Here is an 11,974-nt window from a genome sequence, read left to right as displayed (position 1 = left end):
AATGACTTGACTTGAATGCATTACAGCCAATGTTTTCAAATGACTGGGCTTGACTTTAGTTTTTTGACCAAAATGACTCAAGTTTTTTTTTATAAAATTGGGTTCTTTTTATTTCTCGCTAATAAAGCATTTTACTTGCTATTTGTTAAGTTTTTGTTATTTTTTTAGTTGACATATTGCTCATATTGTTTTTTGTAAGGACTTGACCTCGAGTTGAACTGCTTTAACTATGAATTGACTATGACTTAACTTGGCAACTTGAACTGCACTGTACTTTTTAAATTGTTTTTTTGCAAAGACTTGTTATTTTACTAATGACTTAACTTGGAATTAAGTCATTCCAAAATGACGTTGTACAGCACCGCTGACTAATATAAAGAGTCCCAGGCCAATGTAAGGCGGAATGTGAGTCGAAATTACGCCGTGCAACGGTCAGGTCGCCATAGAAACACGACAAACCGCGCAACCAGTCATCCTCTGCTTGATTTACGCATGGCTGGTCGGTTTGTTTCAGCAGCTGCAGGTAGCAAGGCCCAACGTCACAACAGCAGGGCGCGACTGGCAAAAGTTGTTTTTAATGCATGACCGCTCCGCCACTTGGAAGGCTAAATTGGTTCTCGTCACTTGTGTTGCAGTGTTAGGGCATAACGCTCGAACTGGTTTTGCGGTAGCTTTGCTAGTTTGGTGTAGGCTTGGACTTAAACTGAAATGGATTCTGTCCGAAAACGTTCGCTGTGCGTTTGTGTGGCCGCGATTTTCATTTTGACGTTCACGTTTACAGGTAAGGCGGGTTACTTTTTATATTATTTATTAGATAAAACCGCACAACTCCTATTTTTGGGTAAATAGTGCTGCTTTTAGTGCAATTTTTTCTCTCCAAATCAATTGTTCAATCTTGAATGCCTTTCGCTTTTTTTCTTTTTTTAATTTTTGTTCGATATTTTTTAGCCTTGTTTAAGACTGCTTTGAATAACTAATTCTTAGAAAGGCCAGTATAATCGCATTTCGTTAACCGTTGTTTTACGCAGTAGCCGTTCAGAAATGCCGACATACTATCTTATAACATAATTATACACCGGTTTAAAGATATTTTATTTACAAAAATTCTAACGTAAAAGTCCCTGCAAATTATCGAATACATTCAATAATTATGTTGATTTACGAATGTTTTATGAGCTTAACGTAATTTGATTTTGGTTTCAAAATTATCAATAGGCTTTTAAATAAGCAATCTTAATGGCAAGCAGTATATCACAGCTTTGGCGTTAAGCAAAAGTGTGATGTAACTTGATCTTTGCATTTTTATCACACATTAGACACGACTTAATCCTCCACGGCCACTTTATTTCCTTTTAACATTGTTTTGGAAGGTCTGTAACGTAACTAAACACATGTGATTGTAAACCTAGTGCTTTAGTAAGATTTAGACTTACGCCTGTTGACTTCCAAAACGCCGAAAATGCGCCTTCACTTTTTTAAAGCATTTTTTAAGCGGATTTACATGTTCTTTTTTATGGTCATCATTTCCCTTACTGTGTAAAATTTGTTTAATTACACTCAGAATGCCATAAAAATCGGACGATTAACTGGTGTGAATGTGCTTTATTAAGGTTGCATTAAAACAGGGTGGGTTTGCACATTTATACGTGTAATTGTAAGGCTTTTAAATTTTATCTTTGTCTTTGTTTTTTTGCCTTGTAATGACTGTGATGGTAATCCAGGAGTATCTTTAAGTGTAAAAATAACATGAGAGTATTTTAAAAACAAAATTCAGGATTTATTTTAAACCGTAAGTTATCATGCTTCAAAATCTTTCGCAAAGCGGGTCGTGCCAGATGCAAGTTAAGTTAATTATTTCCAACCAAAAATGCAATGTTTATTAAAATTGTTAAACGTATGATATTAGAACATTTTTTACCAAAAAAATGTTGATAGACTTTCTTAGTTTAACCTGCGTTTGTTTTTTATGGAAGCGATTCATATAATTTCTTTTTCGCATTAAGATCGCAACCGGATGTCAAATGTTTACAAGGTATGATGAATAAATTTAACTTGAAACTTAGCCTGCTGGGATCCCCGTAGCCATGTTGAACCTCCAAAAGGGTGTGGTATATAGGCCGACATATCTGGGTAAATTTGGCGCCTTGGTCAACAACAAAGGATTACTTTACGTAAGGGTACAAGGGACGGACCTCCCAAAAATGCACCTTTTTAGTTTCGCTTCTAGGCGTAAGCTGTTCAGACTCTTTTACACTAAACCCATAAGAGGTGACGTGTTTCTAAAAATAACAAAGTCACAGACTACTATGTTCCCGGTTTTCTACTGCTTGGCTGCGTATAGCAACAAAATCAATAAACAAAATATGCATTTAAAGAGTTAAATCATTTTATTCCAGATAAAACGAAAATATTTGTCAACAACCGTGAGCATTGCTCTTATTTCTGCTACAATGTTTTAAGTTTAGTTCTTTAAACAAGCAAAAATGTGCGAGCGTAATAGGGTTGATATTTCGATGGATGCTATTTATCGCCTGTTTCAGTTATTGTTGAGATTTATTGACAAGTAATTTATATACAGATTTTATTTTTCGGTTATATTTTACGATTTAAAACTGTTGTAGGTGAATTTAGAAACACTGATATTTTAAGCGGAGCCACATATTGGGCTCAACGGAGTTCATTTAAAAAATGTCAGTTTTTGTACAAATTTATTGCCATCTGTTCGGTTTTGTTCTTTTGCGGGATCTTGGTAATGAGTTTATACTGGAGTCGGAAATAAATGTACCCATTTGCCCCAACACTTAAGCTTTGGAGTAATCTCAAACGTGACGAGCGCGTTCTAAAATCACGTTTTCAAAGCTTTGGTTCGAAGTGGCCCCACCCTTACTATTCGCGCGCTAACTAAGCAAAATTTAGGCTTCAAACAAAAAGTTAAAGTTGAAGTGAAGGCAACAAATCTCGGCGCCGCGCCTTCGAAATGGAACTTTTCTCGCTGTGACGTCATCGATGATTGGATACACAAAGAAGCACGCTGTATGGGGGTTGGTCCTTTGCTGTTGCATGCCAACTTGGAAAGGCTTAAACGTGTATGTCGCAGGTCGGGGCGTTTCAAGTGGCACTCGTGCGCTTCAATACATTTCCACGCTCTCTGAGTGGCGGGTGCGGTATCACAACAAATTGTTACAGTTAGAGCAAGCGTAAAAATGTTGTTTCTATATAGAGCGAAGTCTACCTGATATAACGAACAATGCGAAATGCTTTTTCCGATACGTATAGCAAATATTTTAAGCAATATGTATGATAGTCTGGCCCAATACTTAACACCATCACTGCTACGGCGATAAAAGGTAATTGAAATGCACTAAGTTATTTTACCTTATGTTCAGGCGATAGTTTGCTTTAGCGTTACGAAGTTTTGGCACCTTTGATTGTTAACAAACTATTCACCGTTTTATGCAGTAAACATTTCGTTGAATCTCAAACAACGGCGCATATTAATTAGGTATTGATACGCCAAAACGATAGCCTACCATCCCAGTATCGTATAATTACTACGTATACATACTACCACATGATAGCTGGTATACGTATTATAAACATTGCGCCTTCCACACATAACTCCAGAGTAAATAGAAAAAAATCGGTCATGATAATAATCTCTCTTGTATTGTGGTTTTTCTAAAAGAGTTTCTTGTCACTTATTAACAATTTTTTTATTTGAAAATAGCGTCTTTTATAAATCTGTAGCTTTAAACCAGACGCTGCCTATTTCCACAGCTCTATCTATCAATAAGTTCAAATAATATTTATGGTTACTGCAAATTTCATCCAAGAATCGCCATTAAAAGTTCATGTCTGACACCAAATATGGTCAGTTCGTTTGTTATTTTGCCCTAATTTCTATTATGAGTCTGCGAATGTTTTCTTTAGGCGATCTACTAATAGTTATGAAAAATTTCCATAACACCCAGTTATGCACTAATCGAGGTATTTTAGCTTTTGTTTAATTTCACTATACCGATCAAAACTTAGAAAAAAGTTTACAGTAAAACAAACAGTAGCCTAGTATTTTAAGAAAACACGGAAAGTATCTGCGGATCACTGAACATTAATCTTTTTCAAACTTCGGACAAAGTGGGAATCGAGATTCTATATAATCTTGTGTTGTTGTGGAGTTTAACCTGTTTATCGCCTATTTGTTTTAGCCACTGGATTCAATGGACTGTGACGTAGGCTAGGTGTCACGCTTCGCCAGTTTTGAGTACAGCAGAAACACTTTCGTAAGAAAAAGGGCGAGTTTACCTTTTTGCCACGCTGCTGTTTTGTAAACAACCAATGTAATTTTCTGCGTTTTGCAAACAGCTTCGACGTACCTTTTTTTACGTTACACTGCAGTGCTTCTGCTGCCGCAGTTACAGCTCTGTGGTTGGTAAAGTCCCGACTTGTTTTTGGCTGCTTTGTTTGCCACAGAGATAAATATAAGCCTCTACGCTAGTAGTCAATCTTTAAAGTTGGCCTTAATATATTAAAAGTATTAACTTGCCAGATATTAAAAGTTGATAAAATGCGATATTTTTTAAATGTTTGATAAAATGCGATATTTTTTAAATGTATGTCATGAGCACACTGCAAAACAAAAAATCCTGGCGAAAAATATTCAATTAAAAAGTTGAATATTTTTCGCCAGGATTTTTTGTTTTGCAGTGTGCTCATGACATCTTGTGCAAAACTTTATAATCCAAGATGAAATCAATGTATATATTTGAGAAAAAGTTCGCGCGAACTTTTACCAGCTGTGTAGTAAATAGCCTCCATAAATTGTTGTCGACACCATCTTGATAAAAGTGCGAAACTTTTATATGTACCTAATAGTACCGTGCTAAAATCTAAAATTAAAGTTTTGCCTTGTGCGGCCTCAGCCTGTATTCCGCCAATTAACGTAACTCCCACTTGTAGGGGTGTCATATAATTCATTCACTCACTAAACATGGTTGGAAAATAACCACCATACGCAACTCCACCTTTACAATTTTCGTTGGTGGCCTTATCAGTTTTTAAATTTAGTACTGTGCATGCAGACGTCGGACTCGGGACTCGGGTAGTTTTACGTGGTCTTACTTGAGTCCTGAGTCCCGACTCCAGTAAAGCAAACCGACTTCGCCGAATTACGTGTCCGACTTCGACTCCGCAGCCTTGCCCCAAACAATCACCTTGTTTGTCAGAGATTGTGCGTTTTCAATTATGACAACCCTACCTTATAGTCTTATGTACCATATCCAAGTTCCTTGAACATTTATCCTTGCAATAAGGTCTGTGAAAATTTTCATTTTGATAGATAGTTCTAAAAACGCTAACTTGTGCCTATATTATAATAGTCAGACCTAAACCGGGATGGTGTTTAACAGTGTTGTAATGAATAAAGTGCAATTAGTCAATAGTTTCAAATTGCTGGACTTGACTTGAGCCTTTTGAACAAATTGACTTAAGTGTTTTAGACAAATTACTTGGGTTAAAATGAAGAGTTAGTTATCCTAAGATGTGTACATAATACTTTTGCTTGCTGTTTGCTGCGTTTTTGCTTATAGTTGAGTTATTGGGCTACTTATAATCGGATTAGTTTACCCATTTACCCAAATCGAGTGTTTTTTCATAAGGACTTGACTTGGAATTGACTTTATCTGATTATGATTTGACCGGGACTGGTTAGTTCATTAAAAATGTCTCGTTTACAACACTGATTTCAGTAACTTACGACGTTCAATAACTTGTCTGATTTCAGTAACAATAGAAATTGAAATCACTTTAAAAGGGAAAATCTAAGAAGTGAAAACGAACTAGTTCAAAGCTAACGAGTTACAATTAAAGCATAGTTTTCATCTTGTAATCTAATTTTGGTCAAACAGATGTCCACTAACGGGTACTAAATAAAATGGTTATTTTTCAGATGCTCAAAATGTCACTGTCTCGACGAATACATCAACGAGCGTAACTAACATTTCAACGGAAGCTGTTACCACGAGCGCTGTTGCGGCAGTCACGACGACCACTGCTGTTTTAAGCACAGTCGTTCAAAACATAACAACGACAAACACTTCTACGTCGGAAAGTACAGGAACCACAACTGTAGAAAGTACAGCAACCACAACTGCAGAAAGTACAGCAACCACAACTGTAGAAAGTACAACAGATGTTACGTCGGCGGAAATAGATGATGTTACGGAAGAAAGCACAAGTAAGAATTTTCTTATTTTGGAAGACACTGTGTAAATATTTATTGAGTTAACATGCGTCAATTATTTTTAAATTTATTTTCAACAATTCATTTTTGACACTTTGAAATTTGGATGGACCACATGTTGTCCTGCTTTATATAAACAGTCTTTTTATTGAATCATTCGTCTTTAATCTTTAATTATTTTATTTAAACTAGAGTTGTCTAGTTTGGTAGTATTCTAGTTTAGTTTAAACACAAACTTTAAGCGCAAGTCGTGTTGGATAGTTAAGTTTTACACCGGAACGTATTTATAAACACTATACGACCTGCTATCTAAATGGTGAAATTCAGACTTAAAAACTTTGGATTTCATGCAGAGGATTCGACTGTTTTAAATAGCAAAAAGCCCAAATTAAATATACATGGGGGAAACTAAGCATGTGTTTCGAGGCATAATTTCAAACAAAATCACTTATGTGTTAAACTCTTAGTGAATCTTTGGAGCATAATGGTTGGAGGTTGTAGTAAGACGTAATAAGAATATTAATGATGTTGAAAATGAATAAAGAGTTATTCGAAACGTTCAAAATGATACCTGCTTCTGTATGGGCTTTGATATTCTTATTACGTCTTAGTGAATCGTTTATTCCAATGACTCCAAGAGGAGGGGCCATTACAAAATAAAAAATTATACGAAATTACATCGCACAAATAATAGATCATATAGCACAAAGAAGTTAGTTACGTCATTTAAACGCAATGACCGTGCCTCAAAGCAAAGCACGTTTTTTCAACGTTACAATGTTTTGAACTACGTCCACGTATAACTTAAGCAAATATTTTTTAGCTGCCAGCCAAAATACAGCATCCAGCAATACGAGCGAAGACGATGGGGGTACGACCACCGAGGAAAATACAACCCCGTCTGTTGACCCCACAGCCGGGACTACAGTGGGGGCTACTAGTAACCCCACCGCCAGCACAGCTGGGGCCGTTGCGTCACCCACCACAGCTGGACAGGTCCAGGACACGACTGCAGACGGAACGACCGTTGACGACACGACTGTAAATGACACGACCGCTGAAGGAACGACCCAGGCAACGGAGGCAGCGCATTCCACGCAAGCGGCAACACAAGCGGCAACACAAGCGGCTACCACCACACAGCAAGAAACTAGTACAACAGGCGTGACTTTACAAGTTCAATCTGTTATTCAGGTGAGGTGGCGAATACAGACAGAAATAAATAAAAGAATGCAAAAATTTTCTGAGAGTAAAACAGAGTAGATTAGTCGGCCTAATCATCTCACCAATTTAAAGCATTTGAATATGGAAAAATAATTTAATAAAACTTTTGTGATGGAAAATGGACATCTCAGTACATATACTAACTACAAAAATTCATTTGCTAAAATTGAATAATCCAACCATGTTTGCAAAAAAAGTATTTAACTATATGCTGAATTCTCTCTTTCCATGACATATGTTCAGTGTTCCAAGTCGTTGTTTGTTTTTGTTGCTTTACAGTCGTTCAAAAAGGCAGTAAATGGAAGTTCAAACAGCAATGTTAATGAAACAGCGGTAATCCAGGGGTGCGTGGACTTCACCAACCAACAAAACGACACAACTTTACAGGTGATTTTGCATTAGGAAATATATTACAGAGTTGTAGGCCTGGGATTAACCCCAGAAAACGTGAATTATTTTTTGAAAGAAAATAGGCAGAATAATCTTGCTAGAAAAGAAGCAAAATAATTAAAGTTACAAAATGCGGTTTTTGGAATTTAGAGAAAAAGTGTGCTATTTTACGGTAAAAATATTTTTATTTTTTTTTAAACGTAAATAAAAATTTGCATTGTTCGTATCAGACCGACCTGTCTTGAGCTTTGATTTAGTGAATAGTCCAATCCCGGTTCTTACTGAATTGGCCGACCAACCCCGCGAGGTGGTTAATGACTCCTGTCCCGGCCAATATGGGCCTTAGATGCCGCTATATAGGGCCTTTAGGCTCACGTGGTCAAGAAAACATGAAACAGATGTTCAAACAACTAGCGAAACCCTTCATACTCAATTTGAAATGAAACTGATGCTTTTGCAGACGTTCGAGAAAACGGCGACTGGCCAGAGCCTGAAGACGCTGGTGGAGTACAACAGCTCTGCGATTTTCGAGGACTGGGACCGTCAACTGTCGACCACCGATCGCAAGGTCTACTTCTACGCGCTCCTCATTGATTTAGAAGTGAAAGTCGAAGACCGCAACCTGTTGAACTTTTTCGGCGACCCTTCCAACTCAAACCTGAGCTCCTACACTCTGGAGGCCGCCTCCTTGCTGCCAAAATCCTGCGAGATTCTCAGAACGGCCGGCAGCGAACCGGAGCAGTGTCAAACAACAGCTCCCGCCCAAACCAACGTGCCTCTCATAGTTGGGTGTGTGGTGGGCGGGGCAGTCCTACTGGCGCTGCTCGTCGGACTCGGCGTCTACCTGTTCAAGCGCGCCCACCGGCGGAAAAGCAGAATCAACCCGGAGTCGATTGGACTTGACGACACGCACTCGATGGCGAGTACGCGGAACAACTCTGTGGCCCGCCGACGAGACAGCAGGTCTTCGGACTCGGTCGGGTAGCGGGCACTCCGGGCGAGTAGCGGCGCCGAATCCGTTTTTTCTATTTTTTTAGGCTTGCTCAGTATTGCCGTGTAAGTTTTTATGTTAATTTTTCGCGTATTTTATATATATATATATATATATATGTTTGACTCAGGCGGGATAATATGGCCGCGTGTTGTGTTAAGGACGTGGCTTTGCTTAGGTAAAGCATTACGTGCATTTGCATCTATAGCGACCTTCGATGAAATTTAATGTGCATTGCATCTTCCTTTTCCCCACTTTCTTACGCGAATCTTTCTTTCGCCTTTTACAGGCATTTAAACCGCTCTAAAAACGCCAAGTTGAAATCATATTACCCAGCCAGTTACTGTGTGTTAGGGCGTATTAAAAATGTACCCACAGGTGCATAGTAAGAGGGTCCGTGCTGGTTACCATGAATATGTATTTTGCGTAGAGCAGTTACAGTATTTGGATTAGCGAACAACTGTTTCCAGGCTGTGTTCAGTCAAACTTATCATTTTCATGGCTTATAAACTGCTATAATTATAATATGATCAGTTTGTCGCGGGATTGCGGCGTACTGGATTCCTCTTTAAATCGCCATAATGCAACTGCCATGTTGTTGGTCTGCATAATACTCTGATCCGAGGTTAAAAGTAGAATAATAGTTTTGGATTGCATACAAATATTCAGAGATGACCTAAAAAAGTTACGTCATAACAGGAAGTTTAAATCAAGTAACCTTCTAGAAAAGCTTTGGATATCGTTTGATTTAGTGAAAAAATATGCAAGGGAAATTTTAGTTTAAATACATTTAAGGAGACGGTGGGATGGCCTGGTCAAATAGGGGCATTGTCTGGTAAAAATGAACAATTTTGACCGATACGGCCTAAACGCAATAATTAATTTACCGGAAGGCCGTTCCGGACAGTTTCTATTTACACCACTGTTATGATGCGATTCAGGTTTAAATTGTAGTATGACGAATGTAAGAACGACTAGACCTTCGACTTGTGCACGAGAATGCAACACGCCACCTTCCTTGCTATGTTTTAAGCGTTGTTTTATGTTATGCAATTGTTGCTTGTCGCTATAGTTTTTCGCATTCGGTATTCACGCGACGATGATCTTCGGCTCTCTTACACTGCCATTTCGGTCAAATCCGGCAATAAAAGGTGGACAGAGCTGCTAAAGCAACTACATTTCTTTGTTCGTTTAGTTGTGTCGACGAAACTTACACTTACTCTTAGTATATAGATCGGGGGCAAAAATGTTAAGAAACATGTACTGAAATAGAACAACAGGGAGTCGGCAGTTGTAAGAATAGAAATGTGAAGATGGCATAATCCCTACAAGGCCAGATTTACCAAGACAAACAAAAAACACGATAAAAAGTAAGACACGAGAATTTACTTGTTTATCTTTGTTAGGTAAACTGCGACACTTCGCCATTTTTTCGCTCATTTCTCTGATTTTAAAAAACGTATATGTGAAACACCAATCGCCAAAGGTTTGGGTTCGCAATGACTTTTTTACGTGCAATTAAGAAGAAAGAATATTTTAATCATACAAATCGAACGACGGGGCATTGTGCAGTTAGGCAATTTAACTTTGTCGAAGCACATTTCATCTTAGACTTCAAAAGTTTGTTGGTGATGCTTCGCATGTCAGACAAGCTTTAATTTTTTACAATTAAAAATCAGGAATGGAATGTTTTAAATAATAGTATTCTATAGATGACGCTTTTACAATTCAATGGGAAATTAGTAAAGTGTTGAACTTTTTTGGGATTTCTGGTCAAAAATTATAAAAACCGCAAAAACGACAACTTGCAAAAAATCGAAAGTTCCGATAAACGCACTTTGTTTAAAAAAATCATTTGTATTTCGACAGTTTAATTTCTTCAAGTCAATTTCCCCTTTACCGTGTGTAATGTTACGGTCTCAAACTTGAAGCGGGAATATTTCTTAGTAATTGCGTCCACCAATAGAAAAATCTGGATGGTAAACCGTAGGAATAGGGTCCGATTGGACGACGCCGTTTCGACCGTTCTGGCATCGACGTTTGAGAGCCATGATTTAAACGGAACCGGATTGTTCACCCTTGTTTGGGGTTAAGGTTTGGGTAGAACTTGGCTTAGAGTCGTACCATGAGATATATCCTGCACCGGGTGTGTTGGTGCATGGGTAATTATATTCAAACAGAAAGTATTATTCGACACCAAGTTAAGCATTACGTACTTTGAGATAAATAGTAATTAAAGCAGCGCTTTATTTGTAGGTTGCACAGCAAACAATTAAGCAAATTACCTAAAGTAAGTAGTCGTTTTAGAACCTGGATGATTGGGCTTTGGCTAAATAGGTAATATTGGCCGCTTTCTTGTATGCGATGTTGTATGTAAGAACAGGATGCAATAAGCAATGATGTCATGTTTGTTTCTCCACGTACCCTCCTCTTGAGTTTGTGTGGACCAGTGGTTCTCAACCTTTTTTCTTTTGTGGCCCATTTACGTTGCAAATTGGTCTGTGGCTCACCCCAAATGTTCTTATGGCCCACCAGTGAGCCATGGCCCACTGGTTGAGAACCGCTGGTGTAGACGGTTACGTAAAGGGCGGAGGTCATTAGGTCGAACCTCACCGCAGGCTAGTGCTCTTTTTTAGGCTGGCCTTGTTTGCACAATAATCCTGATTACAGGCAGTAAGGTAGACTGTTGGCCAGTACGACTACAGCAGAGCTTAATCACACAATACACATTGTGATCGTTTTAGTTTGGTTATTTTTGGCAGCAGACTTTTGTTTGTCGTTTTTCTGCTTAACCAACCCGTATACAAAAATAGTAACACCCCCAAGTTTAAAAAGGCGAATAAACAACTGGATCGGATATTTGTTAAAATAAATGTTATATTTTGTCTTTAGGATCATAATTTTTTCTGAAATATTATTTACATGTAATAAACACACCTCTCACATTTCCAAAGTGCCAATTGTGATTCAAAGATCTGCTTTTACTAGATATAGTGTTTTGCCTCCCCTACGATGACAGCGTTGTGGTAAAAGCAATATGATTTTCGCAAGACGATAACCACAGACAAGTGAGGCTCGGCGCCACATTTGAAGGCACGCCCCAAACACAACGCGATAAAAATCACACTAAA

The 11,974-nt window shown here is 38.1% G+C and overlaps 1 protein-coding gene across 1 annotated transcript; it reads left to right on the top strand.

Moving 5' to 3' along the window:
* The first annotated feature begins 636 nt into the window (after positions 1–636).
* Positions 637–9,992, top strand: LOC146146904 (uncharacterized). Its single transcript, XM_083387531.1, has 5 exons — positions 637–781; positions 5,945–6,232; positions 7,062–7,432; positions 7,742–7,849; positions 8,313–9,992. Exons 1-5 carry the CDS (start codon positions 709–711, stop codon positions 8,835–8,837), a joined length of 1,365 nt encoding a protein of 454 aa, XP_083243657.1. The 5' UTR covers positions 637–708; the 3' UTR covers positions 8,838–9,992.
* Positions 9,993–11,974: the final 1,982 nt, after the last annotated feature.

The sequence above is a fragment of the Ascidiella aspersa genome, chromosome 4, assembly GCF_963924565.1.
Source record: "Ascidiella aspersa chromosome 4, kaAscAspe10.2, whole genome shotgun sequence".
Taxonomy (NCBI): domain Eukaryota; kingdom Metazoa; phylum Chordata; class Ascidiacea; order Phlebobranchia; family Ascidiidae; genus Ascidiella; species Ascidiella aspersa.
The sequence above is the reverse complement of the archived record's forward strand: the minus strand, read 5'-3'. Positions and strand labels throughout refer to the sequence as shown.